A 25510-nucleotide genomic window follows, 5' to 3' on the forward strand; every position below is an offset into this window, starting at 1 on the left:
GCCACCCCTTTGGTTCCTGCAACGAGTGGGTCCACCTGGGCTCTCCAGGGCTACCGTGGAGGGATTCAGAGGCTTGGACCTGGGTTTGTCCTTGCATGCATATGTGTCTCCTGCTGCCCATGGTTTTCTTTTTCTTTGGTCACATCAGCCACCACTTTTGTGAAAGATGAAAACTCCTTTGTATCTTGGACAAAAACTGGGAGAAAAGTTTTTGGTAACCTTGTGTTGCTCCATCTGCAGACCCTACATCAATGCAGTAAAGGAAAATACTTTTCAATGGCTTGCCTTTTGTCCTAACGCTTTTAAAACATTTTTAGACATGATCTGTTCAAAGCTAAGCTGGGGGATTTCCACTCCCTTGCTGTTTTAAAATGCTCATACTGTTATTTTAACCACAAAGCTTACACTGGTGCACTCTCTCTCTTGCATGCTCTCTCATTTTCTCTCCGTTGAGGACCAGCTACAGTTTTCAGGTACGGCTTAATGCTGACAGGAGCCTAATGTTGCTAGAATTATTTCTCTTCTCTGAAGGGCTCTTCAGGGGTGAGCCGTGGCACAGGGGGCTGTGAGTGGTGCAAAGCTGTCTTCTGGGAAGACTGCAGACCCCGAAAGATCTCAGGAACTGAGTTCACCCCCTGACCCAGCAAAGTGGTGCCGGTGTGTCATAGGGGTGAGTGACAGTGCCTTCTTACTGAAATTTCTGTGCTTGGGAGGGTAGTAAAACGTTCAGGTATTGCTACAGAAGTGATGGGAACAAAGTTACTTTCCAGCTATAAATGAGATTATTTTAAGGCAAAAGTTTTGCATATTACTTTAGTAGTGTGTTGATTAGGCATAGAGAGATTTCTTGATAATATGAAATTAATTATTTAATGATTTGGATATCCAGGGAAAAGAGTAGATGTAGCAAATAAGCAAGCTGACTGTAAAATCAAAGCTACCTCAGCACTAGATACACTTTGTTAGTTGTAAAAGCGGGGTTTTTAAAAAATTTTTTTAAGTTGCTATCTGTATTATAATCTATGTCTTAAAAAACCAATGAAGTCTAGTCTTATGGGGATTTATTGTAATGCCTGACTGTAACTCTATGCAAAGGAAACCCTACTATTTTACACTACTTAGTGAAAATTTGCCTATGGAGATTAGCAAACTGATGCTTGCTTAGTAAGGTTTAACTGTACTTTGACAATAACGTAATACTCAAATTTGAATTGAATAATATCACCTATATACAAAAGAGAACAGATTTGTTCTGCTGCCCTCTGCAGCAGCACCCCTTGTGGGACCTCAGGCACATATCTAATAGGAAATTATTGCTATTAGAAATATTCTTTCCTGTGCGCCAGGTGGTCACTGCACAGCATTTTTTAAGTGTCTGGAACAACAGCAGAACAGCTCCTGAAGCTGACTTGCTGCCCAGTGAAGTATGAGCAAGCCCTGGGTATCAGTGGTTGGTGCAATAGGGGATCCTTTCCCTCCACAGCCACTGGGCTGGGGGGGCCACAAATGATGTAGCTGGGGTCCTTTGTCCCAGGGAGACTCTTCAAGTGCATCTTGCTGTCAGCATTCAAAATGTTGTAACTCTTTCTGGGTTGGAAGGGACGAGAATAATCCCTCAGTGATGTCAGATGTCATCATCTGCTATTTTCACAGGGCTCCATACAATCTGCTACATCTTAAATATGTATTTCAATGTGTATAGTTATTTTTAGTCATTCTTCAGCAGACTCTGTTACCTGTTCCACTCCATATGTTAAGAGTTGAGGCGTATATTTCTTGTCCTCAAGATACAGTGTTTTTGTGGAGGACCTTATATTAGTAGCAAAGCATATGACTTTGTTATTTTAATTCAAAAATACTGGAGGCAGCTAATCTACCTAGTTTATAAGGCAGCTTGGAGAAGGTCAATTTAATTCAAGGTATGTTCCCCTCAATCATATTTCTGCCTGTCAGCTCCCAGTGAAGCAAATTGATCTTAGACCTCTAAATATGACAAAACTTTTCCCAGCGTGACTAAGATGGGCTTCCAGTTCTGATGTACCATAAAAGGTAGATAATTTTCAGGGGGAGGGACAGAGCATCTTCTAAGACTTGTCCCTACTGGGTGCTTTAAGGCAAAGCAATAGAGCTGAACTAGAGCTAGGTTTATAGGAACATAGGTGTATAGCTTTTTTTCTGTGCCCTGTTATATGTATTTCATGGAAGCATGATAATTAAGGAAGAGATCACAGTGTTTTTTACTGAGCAATACCCCAATCCTGGAGGGTAGCTGAGCATTATTGTCCCCTTACAGAGGGAACCTGGCAGAAGCCATGATCTCAGCCCCTCTTTGCTGGGCAGCAGGGCCCAGGATCCTGTCTTCTTGTCCATGCATGATGACCAAACCTGTGATAACAACTCGCATATTTGCCTTTCACAGTCTAAAAGATGTGGTAGCGTTTAGTGCCTGTGCCTTAGGTCTGCTGTCCTGGAGGTTTTGGTGCTGCAGCCTGTTGTAGTGGTGCACTCATAGCTCATGGGGTAATCTGCTGGACCTTTTAGGGCGCTTGGCTTCAAGTGAGAGAAAAAAGAAAAACATATTCTCTTTAAAAAGACTGACCACATTACAGGGATGGTTTTCTGTGTGTGCAGGAAGTATGTTTCCGTGGCTAAAAAAAGTTAATTTGTCTACAGTAGTTCAGTGTGCTACTGGCGTTGCACATCTGACTGCAGATGGTATAGACAGGCAGCAGCGCTGCTGGAGGGAACTATTTGAACACGGCTTTAAAAACGTGAATGTAATTTTATATTGTAGTAAGTCATACCCATACTGATTTTTCTCCTTATCATCATGTTCTGCTTGTGTCTTGCTCAGTTTCTGAACAGTAAGATATAGTAAATGTGGAGCATTTTAATGGAAAACATTTGGGCTCGGTTTGATGTGGTGATAGTTAAAACAGGGTAGCCCACATTCAAGAAAGTTTATTTTTTTGTAAGGAAAATTCTCCCTCTTGGATTATTTCCAGTGAGGTTAAAGCATCTGCCTCCAACACTGTTATATAAAGAGCTGCTCCAGAAGTGTTTCGTGTGTGCTGCTGTTGGTGCAGGCAGGGCTGGGATGCTGAAATGGGAGGAAGGTGCAGCTGGGGGCATTTTGTACTACACTGCCATTGAGCTCCTCCCACTCTTTTGTAGTGGACTTGGACTTAGCTTCTGGTGATTCCTGCTACTTTTCTATGCAGGTCAGAATTAATTCTATTTAATTCAATATATGGAAATCCATTTTTTTTGACGTGTAGATTTTCAGTGTCCATACATTGGGTTTTTTTTCTGTGTGTACTGTTGCAGGGGAGATGCAATGAAAATCCCTGTACTGTGTGTGTTGCGCGTCTGCCACAAGAGCACGGTTATGCAACATGGGCCTGCCACTCTAATATTTTAAAACAGCATTACAGTTCACATGTGTGCTGAAAAATCGCAGTGTTCGTAGAGAGATGATGCCTTCCCATTGCTTTTAGCTGTGAACAGGCAGAAGTGAAAGCGTACCTCACCTCCTATGCAGGCCAGGCATTATCGTAAGCAGGAAATTGATTCAGTTAACCATTGCCATGCTCTTGCTGTCACAGAAAAACACTTTTTCCCCTGACAGTTTCCCTTTGGTTTCAGTTCAGAGAGTACAGGCGCGGGCACTGGAAGCCAGAAGTGGAAGAAGAGCTTCTTCAATCTGCCTTGCGTCACCAGTGGGTGTTGGGATTACGCGTCTCCTGCGATGGTTTGGATTGCGCTGAGCGCTGGCCAGTGGTAGGTCTGGCACAAGGCTGCCATTTCTCAGGTCCTCTGAGCCCATCTTCCACAGCTGATTCACACAGGCACCTCTCCAGCTTGGGTGAAGCATTGCCATCCGCAGACCCTCTCCTGGGGCAGCCCATTTCCTCCAGCAAAATAGCTGCAAACCCTGCAGCAAACCTCCTGCAAGGCTGGCAGGGGTGGCACATGTCCACAGTCTTTTGGGCACCCAGAGGTTTCCATTCTGCCTCTGAGCAGGCAGGCTTGCCTGTCACCTGAAATGCTCTTTCCTGTGCCCTGAGGTGCCCTCAGCTGTGCAACTCCTGAGCGAGGCTGAGGTGGAGGAGGCACTTATGTGGAGATGCTGAGAGTCTCCATTTTTAGGAATGGGATCTGGGTTGGGTGCGTCATGAAGGCATTTAAGGAGATAAGAGCTCTCATTTCAGTAAGAGTTGGAAGGCATACCACAGCAGAGTGCTCCTCGCAGAAAGAGATGGGAGTTAATGCTGTTGATTTAATGAGCAGCAAGGGCTCTGAAGGAGTTTCTGGATGGGATTTTGGGCTGATGACTGTGTTTCTTAATGCATCCCACAACTTTGTTATCTAAAATATATGTAGTGTTAACCCCAGCTGGAAGTATTTCTGGAGTTAAGGTAGACCCTTAAAGGCAAAATGGGTAAAACATGGTTTAATTTTTTTTTTTTTTACGTGTTTTTACACAGTGCAATATTAACTTGCTAAACCATACCATCAGATTATAGAAATCCTGGAGTGTAATAGGACTCAGGAAATTGAATGCCACGTAAATGGGAGAGAGGAAGGAAATATGTTTCAGGGTTCTCACTGACCAATGACAGAACAAATTCATACGAAATTCAACCTGTAGGTAGTCTGTGCTGTGGAAGTTAACGGTGACAGCTCTTCATCTGCCTTTGAAGCAGCAGGCACGCTCTGCTGCTGGCATCTGCTACTGAGGCAGCCCAGGCATAAGGCTGGTAATCCCTCGGGCTGCATTTTAGCGTCTCTGATTGATGTGAGGAAAATAGAATTGCTCCTTATTAAGTGTCAGAGAAACGGGAACCCCTTTTTCAGAGAAGAAAAGGCCACCTGTTTAAGAATGAAAAGAGTGACATAGACAATCATCTCTGGTTTGAAGCAGACGGCTGTTCATTTTGAGGGACCAAACAGGGTAATTTGCAAACTCCGGTTGCAATAATAAGTCTTTATGCCTGGAATATTATTAGGGCTTGTATTCCTGTGGGCTGCTCATGCTGGAGTAAGTCTGACATTCAGCCTGGTGGAGGACAGGTTCTCACAAGCTGGGCAAGTAAATACTGTGTACAACCATGAACAAGGGTGCTGTGTTACGGGAGCACGTAACTTTGCTGTGAAATACATTTTCATTGGTTAAGTGCTTTGGCTCGGTTTTGAATCAGGTACTTTACCTGTCCGCAGGACTTCCTCACCCAGAGTAGGATATTAAAGTAGAAAGGAAAATGGATGTTGCTTTCTGAAGCCTAAGGTGATCTGTGGCAGTAGCAGAGTAGTGCATAGCATAGTACTCATCGCTGCTTTCGTGGGCCAGGAATCCATTGCAGCAGGGAGGTAAGGCGGTATATCAGTACTTGGCATACTGTTTCATGCCAGCCATAAGTTTATTAATCATGATGTGTTGGCCTTGCTTCCCCACAAAAGCAGCAGATGCCCTCAGTGACCTTACAAGTTGAGTCAGAGCTCTTGGAGAGGTGCAAATGCCAGTAAGAGTGACTCGACTGACTGACAGGGCAGGTGATGCATGCAGAGGAGAAACAGGGTCCCACAGCACAGCTATAAAATTGAGCCCATTCCCCTTGAAATGATCTAAGAGCTCAGGTGCATTGTACTTTTGTACACGTCCTCTAAGGAAAAAAAATGTCTTCTGAATGCAAAGCTGAAAGAAATGAAAACCAGAGTGGCTCTATGTTTTGAGCTACTTGCAAAAAAACTACTGCAAGATTGAGGGACCAGTGGCAAATCTCAAGGTTTATGACTTAGGGTTGGAAACAAATGTTGGTGGTTTTTCCTATTAGAAAATTAACATTGTGTTCCTGTGCTGTGTATGAGCTTTGGTAGATTGAGAGAAAAACTTGCATCATATTTCTGATTGCAATCTTGCTTTTCTTTCTTTTTATTTTCCACCTCTTCTTTCAGGCAGGATTAATATAGCCAAGAACCCTCACATAATTCAGTAAAACTCTGAAAAAATAGGATTGGAGTTTACTGTATAAATGAGTGATCAATGGGAAAAAGATGTCAAGTTAAGAGGCTTTGACTCCTGTAACACCTAAACTGAAGGTAAAATCCCCTTGCTGCCTTTTTTTCATGTGTTCTTTGCTGTGAACCACAAAGTTGTCTCCTGCTTGAACCGGTGCAGTGAACTTGTGAAGTCATGTGGGTGGGCTCTGTATTGTATAGATTTTCCTGGCAGATATTAGGGCCGAGGCTTGGCCTCTGCTTTCCGCAACTGTGTCTGTGACTCTTGTAATTTTTTTGAGACTAAAAGCTGCTGCAAGAAAATTTAAAAAACCATAAAAATCTCTATTCTGCAGAATAATTTTCAGATTGTGAAACTCTTTTCCAAAGAAGTATGCTTGATGCTTGTCATGTAACCATCATTTTGTGGTTCTCTGAGCATTTTGTTGTTCTTCCATAGTTGGTGCCACATTTCCCTCCAAAATCTGTCACACCCTGCTGCAGATGACAACCCTCCCGCGAATGGCAGCCTCCTGAAAGCGGTAGCTGGAGCAGCGTGGTTGCTGGTTCATATTTGAAAGGATTCTCCCTGTGTCTGATTTCTGGTGCGGCTCCCATGGCCTGTGACGAACCTGCTGCTCTCTCAGGCATCTTCACACGCCAGAACTCTGCCAGCGCTGTCTCTCTGGACTTTGAGCCTGACGCCGACTACAAGTTTGTCGAAACCTTAGAAGACCGGTACAAGTGCGCCTACTGCCACCTCGTCCTTCGCAATCCCCACCAGACGGGATGTGGGCATCGGTTTTGCCAGCAGTGCATTCTTTCTTTGAGGTCAGTGCAAACTCCTCCTGTATCTGCAAGATCCCTGTGGTCTCCTTCCTAAAAAGAAGTCAACACCTTCTATAAATCAGCAGTGAGGGCCATGATAATAGTACCAGTCTGATAAAACGCTGAAGGAGTTAATAGAAAGACTCTGTTGAGCTCAGTGACTGCGTGCTCAGTGTTTTAAAGGTGTCTTTAAAGACCTTAGCCAGTGCTGGTGAAGAATACCTTGGTAACTGCAGGGAAGTCAGCATAAAGAAAATGTTGATGTAAGCTTAAGCACTACTGCGTGCGATGCTGTTTCAGTCTGTCTGTCTAGAATTGTGCTGCTCAGATGAATTTGTCGCACGAATGTCTCATGGTTTTGGCACTGGTGGTTAGATTAAGCAGTTTTCATTTGCTTCTGTATGGCTTCTTTGATTTTAGTTGAGTTATAAAACTGATGTTAGCAACACCCAATACTACAGCCAGATCACAAGGCTGCTGCCATCCATCTGCTTGGGATTTATGTGCAGGTACAAATGAGTTTCCCCCTCAGAGCTGCCTAGGAATACAGTACATACTGGTTGGTGTATCTGAGGGCAAGACTTGGCCCAGGAAGGCTTCAGAGGAGCCGGTTCATGTGGATGGATGTCACCATTTACTTTTTATGAATTTTAGATGCTTCATGTTTGCCGCTTTCTCTCTCCGGGTTGCGTCCCTTTTGCACTGTCTCAGTAAGTGTTCTCCTGTCCCTTACTGTAGGATTTCTGGAAGCCTTTTAAGACAGGAGCCATTAGATCTCCTTTTACTGGTGTAGCAAGGAGGGCGCTGCTTGTGCTAGGCAAAGGCTGGGTTTAATGCATGCGATGGGACTTTTTCAGATATGACATTTGTGAGGAGCAGATGGCCAGAGTGTGACAAAGTCCTCTTAATTAAAAACCATCTTATTGACACTCATAGGACAAACTCTGCTTTCTGTTACATATTCACTGTTGCAGCTTAATGCCCTCTTAGAGCTGTGGGCAGAATTTGTCTGTGTAATTGCCAGACAAAAGTGTTTTCAAAGCACTTTTTTGGTCTTTATGGTATCTAGTACTGACTTCTGCCAGAGCCAGAGTCTAGCATAGCCCAGTTTCGTAAAATGAATAAAATTTTCTGTGGGTTAACATGACTCTTCTTCTGATCTAGAGAGTTGAATGCAGTACCCACCTGTCCTGTCGACAAAGAAACAATAAAAATGCACGAGGTAAGTGGCTGTAGTTTTATTTCGGCCATCAACATCTGCATGCAAAAGACAGCTGAGAACAAGGTGGCTCTTAGTCTGCTGGTCCTCAGGGGCAGAGCAGTTTTTGTGTCTGAAATAATACTAGGGAAGCAGTGTATTCAGTGATCCTTTCCCAGAAAAGAAATACGGGTGTTAGCTGAAGTTTTATTTTATACCTCATGTTCTGAAGTTATTTCATTTTAGTCTTCTGTATTTCCAGTAAAGTGTCGAAGAGTTTCACAGTTTTAAATCTTACCTAGTCATTGGATGTCTTTTTTAGTGGAGAGGTTAATGACTTGCCTTTTTAATGCCCCGTCTTTCTGGGTCATCTTGTTTATTTGGTTGTCTTTGTTTTCCCTTGATTATAATTTGCTGACTTAACTGTTTTCACTATATGTCATTAACCCTGCAGAGTTAATTTACTTTTGGGTAACTTTTTAGAGGAAGAGATAAGTTCATGCTTCTTATTTTGCAAAATATTTTTAAATTTTTTTTGTAATGGATTCATTTGTCCTTATTTATCTGCCAAGGCTTGAAAGTATGGTACATACTTGGTCCTGCCAGAGTTCATTTTCCAGTGAAATTAAATGTCTCATTCCTCTCTCCCCTATTCCTGATAGGAAATTGTAATCAGATTGTCCACATGATTTTTATTTTTCATTCACTGTTTTATAGTTTGTGCATATTTTGATGGCAGTAGTGCAACAGTGAGCAGCTTTGTAATGCTCCTTACAGGAGGATCTCTAAATAAGACTGAAAGTTTGCCCTGAGGAATTAATTTGCTTCTGCATACACAACTAGGAACAGTGCTGTTTCTCAGAGTCTATAGAAGGGATATCTCAGCATCATCTCCATCCCAAAGGCACGCTGCACTGCTTGAACATCAAAGGAGCATGCACAGAGCTGGTTTGGCCTTTGGGGCCCATTAGCTCCAGCTGCTTTCTTCTAGATACAGGCAGGCTCTGGCAGTGGTTGTGTAGCTCCTAAGCTACTAATCCTGCTGACTGTGGACTGGACCAGCATTTGTGGAAAAACTATATGGGGAAAAAACCCCTATGCTTATTAGAAAATTCATATATGCTTTAATTTTTATTTTTAGTATACATTTTCAGTATGAGCTATCAAAAACTGTACTCACAATTACAGAGTCGACACTTGTGTGCTTAAAAGATTTGTTGTGATGTTTTGCTTTTCCATATTCTTTATAAGATCCTATGTGACTGCATATGAAGGTTGATTTGCTTCCTTTACAGGTATTCAAAGATAACTGCTGTAAAAGAGAAGTTCTCAACTTGCATGTGTTCTGCAAAAACATTCCCAACTGCAGTTCAAAAATAATTCTGGGACGATATCAGGTTAGTTTGATCAAATTTTGAAGCCTTCAGTTTTCATGCATACTTTGTGTATTTATTATAAGCTAAATTCCAGTTATTGTCTTCAGACTTCAGAGTTATTGTAGCAACGTGGTTTAAGTACAAAGATTATGACTTAGCTGTTCACTGTAAGTAAAAAATGTTAAGCTCAAAATATTATGGCTGTTGGCTTGTTCCAGCTTTGCCTTAGGTTATTTGTTTAATAAGAACCATTTGCTTTATGTAGCTTTAGTATATTCACAGTGTCTATACATACCTTCTCTATACTTAGGTGTCACGTGGTGATTGATTAAAGGAAACTTGCCAAGATGTACTGGCCATTTGGGCCTTTTTTCGGTATATCAATTGAATGAAAAGTATTTGTCATACAAAGGACTGTCCAAATTTTCACATTCACTTTAGTTTTGTTGTTAGAAAAGGAGAACGTTTATGGAGGAAGGAGTATTTGGAGTTTTGTTTGTTGCCAAACTGCCGAATGTTTCTCTGGGTCTGTTGGGTACCAGCAGATGCAATGAAATACTTTAGGGTTTAATTTGCTGTTGCGTGTTGCAGGAGCATCTTCAGCAGTGTTTGTTTGAAAGCGTGCAATGCACTAATGATGGATGTTGTGATCAAATTCTTCGGAAAGACTTGAAAGAGCATTTGAGCCAGCACTGTAAATTTCGAGAAGAAATGTGTCAGTATTGTAATAAATATGTGGTGTTAATTAACATAAAGGTAAGATTATAAAGTATTTCCTGGGAATCCCATAGCACATATTTCCTCTTAATGTTGCTGAGTGAAAAGTTTCTAGCATTGCAGTGGGGCTTAACAACTCCTGAAACAAAATTCAGTTGAGTAGCTGAATGAGAAAGATTAATAAATATGCTTTAAATAAAACCAATTACTGTTGCTCTCTTATGAACAACAATGTGATATGGGGCTTGCACACGTATGTTTGGGATTACTTTTTGCACAGCTTCCTATTTGTATACTACTTTGTAAAAATACAAATCGTTGCCTTATTTCTTTTTCCCCCAGAATCATGAGAAAAATGACTGTCCTGATTATCCTGTGCCTTGTCTCCAAAACTGTTCACAAATAATTCTGAAAAAGGAGGTACTATGAATTTTTTCATATACTGTAATTCAGCAGATCACACACGTTTATGAAAAGTGAAAGTTATGTTGCAGACCACATTGGCCCATGGCAATAAACCTTCATTGCTCCAAGTATTTTCTTTGGTCCTAAAAGGGATATATGTCCTATCTTACAAGTGAGATATTTGGTCACTGCCAACCATTGGTATTTTGCAGTATTGAAAAGTATCTGGCTTGCTTATTGACTCGTAAAGAGGAAAATGAGTATTCAATGAGCGGTGGTGTCATGACATTGGCCTTTATTCACTCTTTATGTAGGCATTCAGATTTTATCAGTGTGGCAAGTTACTTAATATTTATTTCATTACAAGTTTCTTTGTTAATATATGCAGATTGAAAAGCACCACGCGGTGTGTCCTGAGGCAGAAGTGGACTGCCCATATAAGCAGTACGGCTGTCTTGTAAAGGTACTGTTTTATAGATCTTGTTTGTGCTGGGACTGGAATTTGTCTCCAAAACCAATCGGAGTAAATAATCAGAATAACCAATTCTTGTTTTTTCACAACCATTTCTAGTATTGGCTAAGATGCTGTACTAGAGTGTCAGGACTGCCATTCCCTCACTTTCAAAGCACAGAGGAGACATTTTAATTGCTTGCATCAATAAATATTTTACTAATAGCTTCAAAAATTTGTGTATCTTATTATTTTATTCTTTCACTTTCCCCTCTGCCTCACTAAGGTTAAAAGAGGGAAACTTGCCGAACATGAAAATGGTGCCCTGAGGGAACACATGCTGCAGATTTTAGACAAGAACTCCCAGTTGGAAGAACAGGTACGTCATATTTAACAAGCGCTCTTCAGCGGTTCTTGGCTGGTTGGAGGATAATATGAGATTCTATATGCATTGCCTGGTTTAGCTCACCTATGTTTTAAGAGACTGTTTTTATCATCTTTGCACACCTCAGAAGTCAGGATAAGCTCTTCTAGTGAAGTCAGTCAATTAGATGGAAACCTCTCTGTGCTCAGGCATGTATGTTCTCCACCAAGCACGGTGGGAGGCTCGTTGCCATCGCTCACCTCGTTTGCTTTTGGTCTCTGCTTATAGTGGATACAGGGTTTGGGGATAAAGCATTTTAAAGTTTCAGTGGCCAGTCAGATTGTTCCAGAAAGAAGCCTTTAGATGCCCAAGTCACTTCCCTCTGTAAAGGTGGCACGGGTAGTGCAGAGCCATTTGCAAGCAACTTTTCACTCACGATCATTTCTGTGGCTCCCAGCAGATGACACTGGGTGTATGCCCCATCCTGCTAAGGTGAAGGTATCCAAACGGATGGTTGACTTACTCTTGTGCTTGTTTACACTAAAAATAAGTGCCCCAAAGTGCTCCAACTTGGTTTTGGAGTTAGTATCCCTCACTGACTCATCTCTTTTACTGGTTAGGCCTCATCAGAGAAAAAAAAAAAAAAAAAAACATACATACACACAGAAACACACACGCATGTGTGTGCATGTAAGTACGTATTATCCCACTATAGAGCAGAATGGATCATCATGGTAGGGTTGAGAGATAAGAGTCTCTTACACCTGTTGCCACACAGATCTGTTGAAGAGTATGATTACCTTATGCTCAGTTCTTGCCAGTGCTTATCCATGAATTGTGAATTAAGTAGTGCTATATCTAGCTAAGTTAGAGGCATTGGATCGTAAACTCTTCCACTTTCTCCTATACAGTCATAATGTTTTAATTTCATCATTGTATATTTTGATATGCTTTAGCATTTTTTTACTCTGTTTTTTCCAACTGTAGATATCTGACCTGTATAAGAGCCTGGAATGTAAAGAGATTAAAATTCAGCAGCTAGCAGAGGCCATTAAAAAGTGTGAGAAAGAATTCAGACAGTTTACACAGTTGTTTGGTAAAAATACCAACTTGATGGTAAGCACACAGGTGAGACATTGCTTTTGCCATTTTTGCCAATTGCTTTCTTGCATCCTGAAATATGTTTATCCAATAATAGTTGTCATCAATAGGAGGGCAATAGCAAATCTCCCAGACACTTCACATGCCCTTCTCGTTTTTTTTTTTTTATAGTATAGTATTGTCTTTTCATTTTAAACAGTAAGGAAGTTTGGATATCTGATTTGGGCAAAAGCACCATGTAAATCCTCCTGAGCAGATCCCCATGGCAAATATGCAGGTGTAAATTTGAATAATCAGTTGAATAAAGTGATGCTAGGCGAATGGATCTGAGTAAGGGGTGCTTTCTCAAGAAATGCTGAATTTAGAGCATTAAATTCATTAAATGCTGAATAAAGGAGCGTTTGGATACATTCCTAAACCAGACGAGTACTTTTGAAAGCACCATATAGTTGATAATGCTGACATGCTAAAGGCTTCTTTATCTTATTCCAAATGAAATGGCTGATTTTATGAATGTCTTTTGGCTCCGCTTCCACCCTCTTCCAATGACATGAACTGGGAAGGCTCTGGCCAGTCACCTGGATAAGTCTGCACGCCTGGAGTCACAAGTGAAACAGCTAATACAGATGGCAAACCAGCAACAAAACAAATTAGACTTGCGACCCCTGTTTGACACAATTGAAAATGTGAAACAGAAGATTGCCCTGATGGAGACCTACGATCAGCGCTTGGGTACATTGAGACTTTCGGTTCTTTTCTGCACAGGTGTGGGGGTTTTGCTGATTCACTGGTGGCTAGGTAGAGGCTCTGGTCCTACAGTCAACTGCAGGACTTTGCCAAAAACAGCTTTCTTCTTCTCACTTTCTAAGACCAACCCATGGTGGTGTGTGCTGTGTCCTCTGCCTTCCCCTTACTCCACAGTGCCTCCAGAATTCCTGTGGCATGGCAGGGCCAGAGAGCTGGCCTTGGTCAGGCTGGTACACTGTGGTGGAGGCAGTGGCACTCTCCATAAGCAGGCATTAAATCTGGTTTGTAGTTATTGACTTCCCTTATTCAACTACAAGCTGCAATTACAATAAAAAGAAGTTAACAGATGTCATAACACTAGCTAACAGCCTGTACTCAGGCTTGAGTAGTTCAGTATTGGCAGCTCAAGTCTGGTTGCTCTTTGTATCTGGTGCTCTGATAGATTCATTTTAGCAAATGTTTCTCTTCCTTTTTTTTTTTTCTTTTTTTCTGCCCCCCAGTTGTTTTGGAAGGTCAGTCCAGCAAACACGATCTCCAGATCAATATTCACAAAGCACAGCTCAATAAAAATGAAGAACGATTTAAGCTTTTGGAAGGCACATGCTACAATGGGAAATTAATCTGGAAAATCACGGACTACAAGATGAAGAAAAAAGAAGCGGTGGAAGGCCGTGTCCTCTCCATATTCAGCCAACCCTTTTACACCAGCCGCTGCGGGTACAGGTTATGCGCGAGGGCCTACCTGAACGGGGATGGCTCAGGAAAGGGAACACACGTCTCTCTCTACTTTGTAGTGATGAGAGGGGAGTTTGACTCGCTGCTACTGTGGCCTTTCAAGCAAAAAGTTACACTTATGCTTTTGGACCAAAGTGGGAAAAAAAATCACATTGTAGAAGTCTTTCGAGCTGATCCCAATAGCAGCAGTTTCAAAAGGCCAGATGGAGAGATGAATATTGCCTCTGGATGTCCACGCTTTGTGCCGCACACAGTCCTGGAGAACACAAAGAACACCTACATCAGAGATGACACTCTGTTTTTGAAAGTGGTTGTGGATTTAACGGATCTGGAGGAATTGTGACAAGCACGCCTGATCGATGTGACTGCTTTAATCATTAAGAAATGCTTTCCTAGTGACTGCCAGCCATGCAATAGTGAATTGCCACTAGTCAAGCTAATGATAATGTCTCAAGGCTTTTGGACTGCATAACAGATAATGAATTGCCAAAGTATCAGCCTTTCCTTTTTTAACTTTTTTTCAAGACTGCATTTTTAAGGCAGCTAGAAGTCCGGTTTGATGCGAACGTGCATCCGATCCAGGCTTGGCTCAGTCCAGGCTGGGGGGAATGCTTAGCTCCCATCACCAGACTGGCATTTGGAGACGAAACTCCTCCAGGAAGTCCCCTTGGAGCCCAAGCAGGCCTGTGGGCTCCCATCCCTCACACAGAACTGAAGCCATACGCAAGCGTGCAAGTGCATTTCACCTATCTGAAATTGAAACATTTCAACATTAGCACATTTGAGTCAGTGTATCTTGATCCCTCCATCTCCTGGATTTTTGAAGCGGGGAGAATGGCTTCAGTCAGGCAGGGCAAACATTTGCCTGGGATCTTGCATGTTTTGTTTTGTTTTGTTTTAATTGTTTTTTCCAGAAAGCCCAGAGGAAGATGCCAATGCCTCTTGCTTTTCTAACCTGGTATTTCAGCTGTACAGAGTACCCCCAGGTCACAATAGCTTTGTTACGGCCTTTCCGTTCCTGCCTAGTGCCTTGGGACTGATTTCTATTGGTGGTAAACATCCACAGTCCCCATCTGCAGTCAAAAGAAGCTGCAGGTGCTTCTAACCTCTCAGGACATAGCCAGAAGCAGGGTACTCAGCCAGCCTGCCAGCTCTTGGCTGTGCTGCTGGAAGAAGGGGGGCAAAACTCCTGTACTTTTGCTCCCACATCTGCACAAAAGAGATGTTTTCTGGCCTACCAGCTCTACAGAAGGCAGGAAGAGCTTTGGATATCTGCTTGAGAAGCCCATGTAAGAAGCACCGTTCCCCTCTGCTAGAAATGGGGATGTTTGGGAAAGAAGGAGGAAAATGGACTAGAGACTGAGGTTGCCGTAAGAACCCAGTTCTCACAGGTAATGAAGCTCTAGCATTTGTTAAAAGGTGAGACAGCTGCTGAGGAACAACCACTAACTTTGAAATATGTCTGAAAACCTTAATTTTTACTCCAAGTTCCCTCCAAGGGAATGTGTGCTTTGTATGGGGTTTATTGGAGACACACTAAACCCACCAAGATCAGGCACTGAGGAACAAGTGACAAAGAATACACGTGCCTTTTTAAAGCCTTTTGGGTGCCTGTAAGAGAGATGTAATTTTGCACACTCAGTCATTTTGTTATTACAAGTGACAGAATTTTGCATGTCTCTCATCTCTCACAGATCAGGTAGTGAAACACCGCAATGTTATCCACTGCTCCTGCAGTCCACTGGCAGAGCAAACCCAGAGCTTGTCAGGAGACAGCAAGAAACCAGGCTGGGTTTAGACTAAGAATAAGCTAGGCAGGATAAAAATCAAAACGGGGCACAGACTGCAAGGCATAAGATAGAAGATTCGAGAGGACAGATGTGGCAAAATCAAAAATGCCCTTTCTGTGCAGGATGTTGATATCAACTGAAATAATATGACTTGGGGATTGATACTAAGATAAAAGCTAAATACCGTACTTTGTATCTGCAATCTCACTGCTAGGCATTTACTTTCTCACAGGGTTTATAGGACATAATTCAGACAGAAATATTTTCAAATTTAGGGGTGGGAGGGAAGAGACCTTAGTTATCTGTACCTTATGGCGAGTTAGCACACCTGAAATCTTTGTTTTGATCTAGATGTCCTTTTTGTTGTACAATGTCAGGACATACTGGGCCACTGTAGGGGCTTTCTGTTCCCAGGGACAGGTGGTGAGGGCCAGATTTTATGCTTTTGTATGGCCATGACTGACTTTAAGAGTCATTTTGGCTGTACAACAGAAAGAATTAGGCCTCCTGTCCCTAACACTTCGCTACAGAAAGAGCAAGCTTGGTTTGAAAATGGTGTGGCATTCTAGGATATCAATCCCGAGCCTTGGACATGGACTTCATGTCAATTATTACTTTAATATTTGTCATGCAACTTTCAAAGTGGCACAACTTGCATAATAACCACTGAAAACTGACGGAAACATACCACCCATGTTTCCTGGGACTCTGCAGTATGTTGAGTGTAAAATACAGAAAGTGATAAAGAACTTGGAGGATTGAGGGAGGCAAGAGGGAAAGGATGTGGTCTGTATCCTGGCAAATTCCCAGCTCTTTCCGCCTCCACCACCTCAAGTGTAAAATGGGGATAATAATACTTGCAGAAGCGTTAGGACTATTTAAATGTGTGTGAAGAATTTTGAGCATGAAAAGAGCTAAGTATTATTAAAACTCCATTTCTGATTGTTAGAGTAGGTGATGGCATAGTGATGTGAGTGTTTAGTGTGTTCCTGGACAGATTTGGAAAGCATGTTCACTTTTAGCCAGTCTGTACTGCAATCTCTACCTACCAGTTGGGTTTAGGTTTTTGCCACGAATATTCCTTTTAAAATTTTGAAGCACAAATGATTCATCCTGGGTGATGGAAACATCTCTTTTGAAATACTGCCTGTTTTGTAAAGAATTAGTTGCGTAAATTAATTTTTTTAAAGACAACCTTCTTTAAATTGGTTCTTTTTATTACAGCAATTGAGAGATTTATGTTAAAATTTTCAGCAATTTTTACTACTTGTAAACAGGATTTTAAATTTCATCCCATTCCTACTAAAGAAAATAAGGTCATATAGCATGAATTGTCAGGAACAATTTTGATGTTGCATGAAAAACACCAAAAAACTTTTCAATAATATTGTACTGAGTAAGTAACCAAAAGAGCATAGGGTATTTCTACATCAGCATACAGTATGTTTTTAACGTATTTATTGACAGTTTGTAGATGTTTAAATATCTCTTACTACAATACAGGCATTTTTCTAGCCAAATGTCATCACTGTATATGTAAACTAACGTAACAATAAATAATGTTACCACCCTTCTGGAGTGAGTGTAGCATATATTCCTTTTGGCTGGATTTAAGCAGACTTTTTTTAAGAGGATGTGGAGTACTGGATATTTGTTTACAATCAAAAAAAATGGATGCCACTTTAGATTAAGAATAAATGTGTCACAGATATTTTGGGTTATACCTGAGTATCAAAAAGCAGCTGCACATAGAAGTTCAGTAAATTCTGAGCTAAACTGGATCAGACGAAGATCCATGAGGTCCAAAGATTCATTGGAATCAGACTGGGATGTTATTTCTGGCTTTGGAGCAGGTCTGGGTTATAGCTGAGGCTGGATTTGATTTGGTTCATGTCAGTAACAGAGGAGTTGTTGCAGTACCCCATGATTACTTCACGCTTGAGAACAAGCTTGAAGTGTTGGAAATCAGCTTGGGTAAAACGTTAGCATCCGACTCCTGTTCTTCTATGAGAGCTCAAACACCCGCTCCGTGCCGCGGGGTGTCCCAGCTCCAAGAGCAGCCTCCCCTCAGCGGGAGGGACTGGGAAACCAGGTCCCAGGACAGGCCGCAAGCTCCCTTAGTTGATTTACAGCCAACTATGCCTGACCCGCATCTGCGTGCGTGGAGATGCCGGCGTGCAGCAGGGCCGTATCCGCGCAGGGCTCGCCCAGAGCTGTCCCGGGAGCAGCGGGAAGCCCCCTGGGGCTGCCCGCGGGGCCGCAGCGCAAGGCGGCACGGAGCCATGGCGCTGCTCCGCCTTCCGGCTCAGCGCAGGGTCAGGCAGGAGCTGAGGTGGCCGCCAGGCTGGGCGAGCCTCCCCTCCCTCCCTGGAGGTGCCCGGCCATGGCGGCAGCACCGCGCAGGAGCCCCAGGGCTTTGGGGTAGCGGGGCCCCCCCGCCTGCCCGCGCGGAGTCAGGCCCCGGGGCGGGGAAGGCCGGGGCCAGCGGCGCCCGGGGACCAGCGGCCCTCAGGCTCCCCGCGCAGGAAGCGGCGCCAGCACTTCCGGGTCGCCAGCCGGGGCACCGCTCGGGCCCTGGGTAAGCGCGGCGGCGGGCAGCGGCCGGAGCGGCAGCGGCCGTCCCCCTCCCGGGGTGGGTCGGGCAGGGGGGTCCTGCGAGCCGCCGCGCCGGGCCCGGCCGCGGGGAGGGGGTGGGAGCCCGTCGTCCCCCAGGAAACGGCGGCGCGGCCCGTAGGCGCCCGTGTGCCGGCCAGCGGCGCGGCCCCGCCGGCGGGGGGGGGGCACTCCCGGGCCGCGGGCTGCCGGCGGGGCTGGTGTAAGGCCCAGGGCGGGGGGCTGGCGGGGCGCGGGTCTCAGGCCCGGGGCCCTCCGGCGGCTGCGGCCTGTGCGCGGCCCCGGGGGCTCTCTGCTGGGCCGGACCCCGTCATCCAGAAACAGTTGCATCTGCACTAATGGCGCGTTCGTCGAAGGTGACGGGAAAACTGAGGTTTGGCCTCGGGGCTCCTGATGCGAGAGGATGAGAAGAGCCTAAGCTTGCGCCTCGCCATAGCGTGAGGCAGTTAGATAGGAGTGGGGGGGGGGCTGCCCTTGGAAGTGCTCCCTGGTTTCCTCTTGTCTCCGTGCCACTCCCCACCCCTCCCACCCCCCAGTCTTTTGGAAATGATGTTATTGAACGTACTTTTGACTCTCACTAGACATGGATAATGTGAAGGATGAAAAAAGTAGGACGCTCTGTGCAACTTCACAAGAAGAACTCAAAGTCAGAGGTAGGCATTGCTAATCTGTTTCAGTGCTGTGGTGTTGTGTGTGCTTTCCTTTACATCAGTTACCATGTTTGACCCTGATGTTGAGCATTGTCACATGCCAATGATAATAGACTGTGTCGCACTGGGAGAGGGGAAAAAAAGCCCCCACCAACCCAAAATAGGGGTTCGTTCTGCTTAAGTTCTGTGAAAAGTCATTTTTTGTCACTGTTGCCTTGTGTTATCCTAAGGAAAAGAAAAAAGGAAACGAAAACGCAGTAGAAGCAGATCATCATCCGTTTCATCCACATCGTCTTCTAGCACTGCATCCACTTCTTCCTCCTCATCACGCTCATCATCAAGGTCGTCTTCAAGTAGCAGAGGTAAGCTGCCTATGTGATGTTTACCAGTTCTGATTTGGAAACAAAGTTTTTTTCAAGTGTGTCTAAACCACCACAGAGGAACTGCATGGAATACCAATACTGCATGTTTAGAGTGTTTCAACCCCTTCCAACTATTCCCAACTATGTTAAGGTATTTCTTTACACACAGTGTGCAATGTTCCTGTGATAATTTAAATAGTTAACACAGAATAGAAACTGCTATTCAAGGAAGTGTCACTCTGTAAGAGTATGCTGTGTGTGTTCCAAACTTAGTGTTTTGAAAGTAATGAATACAGATATTTTTCTACTTCACGTTTCTCTAGACCGGAATTGGGGTGTTTGGTTTACTCTTACCTTGGTCTTAACATTTCAAGCATTTAACTGTGAGGACTCACATGAAGTTTGTTAATACCAATGACCAAGTTCAGTGGGAACACATACGCAAGTGCTGCAGGATTAAGACTTTCCATACTAAGCTGCTGCTTACTTAGAGGACTTAGGGAAGATACTGTCTGGGAGTAAGTGCAGATTTTTTTCTGTGTGTATAACTTGAGATCTCGAGGGGAACGTGTTGCTGATTATATTGAGACTGCATTGTTTGGATATTCCGTATGAAAATATTTGGTATCACTGAAAGTAAAATGACCAAATTGCCTTTTTTAAATAAAATAGGTCAGGCTAAACCCTGAAGTGTATTTTACCTTTTTTTACTATGATTGGGAAGGGAAGGACTCTTAGTATGAACTGAAATTCTCCTGATGAAAAGTCTTAACAGCGGGGCAGCAGAAACTTCATCTGGTACAGAATGTCTTATTTGTGACTGTGTATTCCACAGTTTAGAAGAGACTTAGTTCTGCTCTTGAAGCAGATTTACATCTGTACGGAAACATTACTTGTTTTTGTACTTTGGTGGCTTGATTCAATGTAGCTGACATAACTATATTCTGAAAATATTCAAATCTATGAACTTGTACATTTGGTGGGGGAGAGGGTGTCCTCCTTTCTTCATGAATGAATTTTATCCCATGTGCTACACTCTAAAACTTCTAAAAAGAAGGAAAATGTCACGTCTGACACTGACTCTCTGAACATGCTTAGCAGGCTCTCTGGTTCATCTTTTGGAGGGATGTCAAGAAACATGTATCTGACGGAAAAAATTCTGAATTAGGCTCGTGTCAGTCTGCACGCTCAGAGATTTGCTAAAACTCTTCAGCTAAAAATTCCTTAAGTTTTCCCATTCACAGGGTAGAGCAGATGATCTAGCAAAATTGTCCTAAACTGTTAGACCAGTGAGTGGCAGTAAGTTAATGTGTTGCTTTTCTCAGGGTTAGTTTCAACCAGCGTTAATATATATAGCTGAATTAAAGTGTTTTCTTCTTATGTTTTACATTTCTGTATGACTTATCTGTAAAACCAAATGCCCTTTTCAGAATGCTAAACTTACAGGGTTTTGTTCTGTGTTTTGTTTAATTTTAGATTCTCCTAAGTCTAAATCAAAGAAAAAGAAAAAAGAGAAACACAATAAAAAGGTAAACATTTACAGATATAAATAAGTAGTTAATAAACAGAACGTAGTTCTTCATGTTTTGATAGCCTTAAATGTCAGGTAAAATGCAATGTTGTTGTCCATGGCTATGTAAATCTGAATCAGTGCTATTAGGGTTACAGTAGGTGAACTGTTAGGGTGGCATATACTTGACTGTATACTAAAGGAGAAATAATTTAACGGTTCCTTTTGCCAATCTTTGCTGGTCCAGCTAGAGTTTAGAATAATCTCTGAAGAAAAGCAAAGCAGGGGATGTTGATAACTTTATAGAATTTGTCAGAAGATGCAATTTATAGCCAGTGAGAGAGTAAATAAAATTTTTCTTTTTATTAGGACCTTCTGTTTAGTGATTTTATATATTGAGGTTACATTATAAGAGAGAATAAGGGATCAGACCGCTTTTGTTTCTCAAGGTCCACCCTGCTGCATTACTTTCTCTGTACTTCAGCTAGTACCTGTACGACATGGTAAGGGCAAGCGGTAGTGACGGTCTTGACTAGCTGGGGCATTGAGAGCTACTTGTGGATTTCCTTTTTTTTGCCCTTGAAGGTATATAAGCATAAGAATATATGTCTTGTATTTGTAGAAAAGGAAAAAAGAGAATAAAATGAAGAAAAAGAAAGAAAAGAAGAAAAAGAGAGAGAAAACAGGACCTGTCCAGCTTTCCAAGGTATGCTTGTGTGAGTTGGAAGTCCCATTATATTTCTCATCTAAACACTTCATCTGTCCTGTCTTAAACAGCACCAGTTTTTTCATCAGCAAGTAAAAACCCATCTGTATTGTTTTGGACAGTTAGGGAGTATAAAAAATTATTGTCTGTAGTTTCATTTGAGATTTGTAACATTACAAAGGAAAGCAAAGCTTATGTATTTCTAATGTGTGATCTAATTTTAGTTCTTTAAAAACAAAAAGAAGAATGAAAACTACAGCATGATAACTGGAAAGAAAATTAAGATGAAAATAAAGAAGTCTAAGAAGGATAAAGAGGTAAGAGTTAAAATCATCTATATATCGCTAAGGGAAAGTACTGTTTCTTTTAATATTTTTCTGATAGTAGTCTTTTGTAGAAGAATAGATCTTACAGTTAGGAGCTCTAAATTGATTGTAGCTTTTAATGTGGTTGTGATGCCGTTTGAGAAATTTTAATTCATTCTTTTAGCAGGTTTTGTGTTATGAGTGGACTTGGAATGCCCAGGCATGAGTAGATAAACCAGAGGATGCTTGTGCAGGATCTTAGAATTTGAGTCCATAATGTTTAGCTGATTTGTGGCTTTCTCTGTTGGTTTGATTTGCACTGTTTTTAATTGTCCTCATCTTCTTCCAGTCTCCTGTGATCAGTTGTGGTTATTTGCCGCTTTACTGTGTTTTTCTAATGCATGCGAGGCTAGGCATTATTTAGAGAGGAATTAATAGAAGTTGATAGTAGTATTAGGACCACGTGCTCATGCATTCTCTCAAAGCAGTCAAATGTTTTTGCTGAGATACCCAGTGGAATAGATACCATGAATAGCATTTTGTGCTATTGCCATGGGGGTTTGGACTCAGCACTTTAATATGTTCACCCTTTTCAGCAGTTTCCACACCTTAGAGTGGTCCGCAGAGGGCTTCTGGTACTAGTCAGTGTGTTAAATGTGTTACTTTGCTGAGGGTATCCAATTTAGTCGATTCCGTTTCAGCCGTTAGAGTTCATTCTGTAGCAGACCTGAGCATTTCAAGTTAAATTTGAGCAAAAATACATTACCCTCTTTCTGTGGCACTGAAGTTTGTGTTAAATTATGCTGAATGCTTGCTAGCCTCATCCCAGTAACTTGCTCATTACAATATTTGATGTCAGATATTTGATGTTGGTCCTTTTTTCAGTGGTGTCCATGGTCATGAACATGCTGAATTGAACAATATCCATTCTTCACAATATTTTAAGATTCATTAATTGTTTAATTAATTACGATTTTTAAAAACACTGGGAAGAAGTGTTTTGACTGCTTGGGCCATCTCTTATGTAAAGAAAGAACCTAAATTCATGGTTCCCTTACTGTTATGCTGCAAGCAGCTGCTTATGCATAGAAAAAATACTTACCAAAGCACAAGACTTTCCGTGTGTACAGTGAAAGTTGCCTCAGACACCAGAGAACTGCATCTGTTCTGCTTGTGAGTTCCCTCCTGAGCAGGCTGTGAGCTACATGATGACAACCCAGTGGAGCCTCCACAGGGAGCCACTTAGAAAATGTATCATGAAATAGTGATGGTGACAGCTTGTCTCCTACAGCATGTCTCCTGAGTACCAATTGCCTTGCACTCCTTCCAGGCAATCACACCTAACTGATACCCAGTCAGATCCAGCTGTTCCAATGTGGTAGCGTTTGTGGTGTGGCACGCTGAGATGTGAAAGCCCCCCAAAACACAGGGTTATGCAGCCTGAGATGTGAAAGCCCCCCAAAACACAGGGTTATGCAGCCTTGGTTCCCTGAGTACAGGTCTGTTAAACTGCTCCCTCTGCTTTTCTGCTCTACAGAGAGACCGGAATCGTGCAGAACTCCTTGAATTTCTGAACTCTGCCTTATAACGGGAAGAGTGCTGACCAAGGACTTGTAAATATACTAAGCCAACGATCGTGATGCCTAGCAAAATACTAAAGGGAAACTCAGGGAAAAGGATGCCAAGTTTGACAAGACCAGACTCTCCTGCTGAGAAGACAATCGGGATGTCCTTTTTTAATTGCAAAATGAAGAGTAACTGCTAACTTGTTAAGGAAGATCCGTGTCCTCCTTTTGAGATCCTAAGGTAATAGCCAGGCTGTGGTGTTTTAGAAGAGCCTAAGAGTGTGTCATTGACAATGATAAGAAATGACACACTGAAGTCCAGTAATGTAATTTCTATCCTAACTGCATGCAGAGCGCTGTGTCTTAATGTTTCTAGTAGTTAAGCAAAGCAGAGTATTTGTAAATGTCTATTTGAAAGATGAGGCGTTTCTATATGTATATTTTTTTCCAGTAGTGGTTTTACTTGTTCTAAAGAGCAAGTTGACCTTTGTAAATAGAACATGCTTTTACATAAATGATTCTTTTGACAGTTAATTCACTATTATGTTATTTTTTTTCAGAATCTGAGACATGATCTTTCTCTGGACAGTTTATTGCCCTCTCTCACTAGAAAGCATGACAGTAAAATACTCCAGAGCAATAATGGTAGCCGAATGATTTTTACCCTAAAATAGAAGCAGGAAAGGTCTTCTGGTTTTGTTTTTTTATCTGGATCAGCTGTTCAAAGGCAGCTCACAACAGAGAGTTTACCCCCCACATCTGAAGTTGCAGTTCCTAGACCTAAAAACTCCGGAGTTCTGGCTTGCCTTTCTGATCCTGTGAGCTATGTATTGAGTCTTCCTCTGTCTGAAGTGCAGGAAGACACATATTACGTATCTTGGTCAAATGGAAAGAGAAAAAGCTATCGGAATAATGCTGAGGCAGACAGTGACAGTGACCCTTCAGGTGTGTTGACAGTCCACTGTGAGATGAGATGGGTCTGGATATGCAGCTGGACCACAACATAAGGGCGTGTGTGTGTCTGGGCGTGTGTGTGAGAGAGCGCTGTGGTAGTTTGATCAGTGCTTGCTCGCTTCCTTCCAGAGCCTTGGCTTTTGATTACCCAGCAGGCCCCTGTGTACATAACCCTGATGTGGGAATTCCATTTGAATCCCTTGTGTAGCAAGTGCTCCTTGGGAAGCACAGTTTAGGAGTGCCTGAGAAAAGGAGTCAGAGGTAGTTGACTTTGACAAGACTATCAGGTGTACAGTGATCAGAGTGTGGAGAGTTCTTTAAAGAGCAAAGAAACAGAAAACTCTGTGTTTGTCTGTCATGGTGTTTTAAGTAAATCTGAAGATTGGTCACTATTGGTCAAGGGGTAATTTTAAAACTTTTGATATGTGAAACCTTCTGAAGATGCTAGAACCCTGTCTTTTCCCTATTTTTTTTGTTGTTGTGAAACAGTTTGCAATTGTTGCAGAGACGTAACTCTTTAGAGATTAAAGCCCTGATCCAGAACAGCAATGGCATCCTTAATGAACATAAAACATGGAAACACATAGATAAGAAATGGAGTTTCCTTGACTTTTAACCTGGTGATGGAACTTTTTTTGGAAGCACTGTTCTGAAATGTCAGTAGGGAAAAAAACAACCAACCAAAAAAACCCCTCCTTTTTTTTGTGGGGCTCATGCTTTGGTTTATGCTGTTTTGGTATCTTTCTAGCTAGCAATGCCAAAGCATCTTGCCCAGATAAGCAGCTTGTATCTCTCAACTTCTCTTAAGTTTAATCCCACAAACACACTCTTAGAAGACACTAACATCCTTGCCATTCCCTAGGTTATATTTTATGTAAAGATGGCATCATTTCTTGAAAATTTAGGGGAGAGGAAGTAGAAATTTGGAAGATAAAAAGCAAATAGGAATGTGAAACCCAGAGACTGCACTTGTAAAGAACTGCATTGGTTGGAAGGTTCAGACTTAATTGAGGTAATTGGCTTTTTGCTGCCTTAGTCAAGATGGTAAAACCTTCTTCATTGTTCCATGCTGGTATGGAAAAGGCAAAGGACCTTTAGTAATGTGAGGTGGTCTGTTCCTCTTTTAGGGTTTTAGT

The 25510-nt window shown here is 42.4% G+C and overlaps 1 protein-coding gene across 2 annotated transcripts; it reads left to right on the forward strand.

Annotated features, from left to right (window-relative positions):
- The first annotated feature begins 547 nt into the window (after positions 1 to 547).
- On the forward strand, positions 548 to 17282 carry TRAF5 (TNF receptor associated factor 5). 2 transcript variants are annotated; one of them, XM_074897157.1, is made up of 13 exons: positions 548 to 670; positions 3646 to 3780; positions 5956 to 6099; positions 6458 to 6828; positions 7990 to 8047; positions 9319 to 9420; positions 9991 to 10155; positions 10459 to 10536; positions 10910 to 10984; positions 11259 to 11351; positions 12324 to 12464; positions 13001 to 13169; positions 13685 to 17282. In XM_074897157.1, the coding sequence occupies exons 4-13, from the start codon at positions 6614 to 6616 to the stop codon at positions 14260 to 14262; spliced, it is 1674 nt and encodes a 557-aa protein (XP_074753258.1). In that variant the 5' UTR covers positions 548 to 670; positions 3646 to 3780; positions 5956 to 6099; positions 6458 to 6613; the 3' UTR covers positions 14263 to 17282. The 2 variants fall into 2 exon arrangements, with proteins under 2 accessions (XP_074753258.1, XP_074753259.1); XM_074897158.1 differs by having other exon boundaries at positions 12324 to 12452.
- Positions 17283 to 25510: the final 8228 nt, after the last annotated feature.

Source organism: Athene noctua, chromosome 1 (assembly GCF_965140245.1).
Source record: "Athene noctua chromosome 1, bAthNoc1.hap1.1, whole genome shotgun sequence".
Taxonomy (NCBI): domain Eukaryota; kingdom Metazoa; phylum Chordata; class Aves; order Strigiformes; family Strigidae; genus Athene; species Athene noctua.

What these genes read in the sequence shown, in the direction of transcription:
- TRAF5 (XM_074897157.1), top strand. Translation starts at nt 6,614, where the DNA reads ATGGCCTGTGACGAACCTGCTGCTCTCTCAGGCATCTTCACACGCCAG. An exon ending in TGGTGTTAATTAACATAAAG is followed by an intron (nt 10,156 to 10,458) that starts GTAAGATTATAA and finishes TTTTTCCCCCAG; the next exon opens with AATCATGAGAAAAATGACTG. An exon ending in AAATAATTCTGAAAAAGGAG is followed by an intron (nt 10,537 to 10,909) that starts GTACTATGAATT and finishes TAATATATGCAG; the next exon opens with ATTGAAAAGCACCACGCGGT.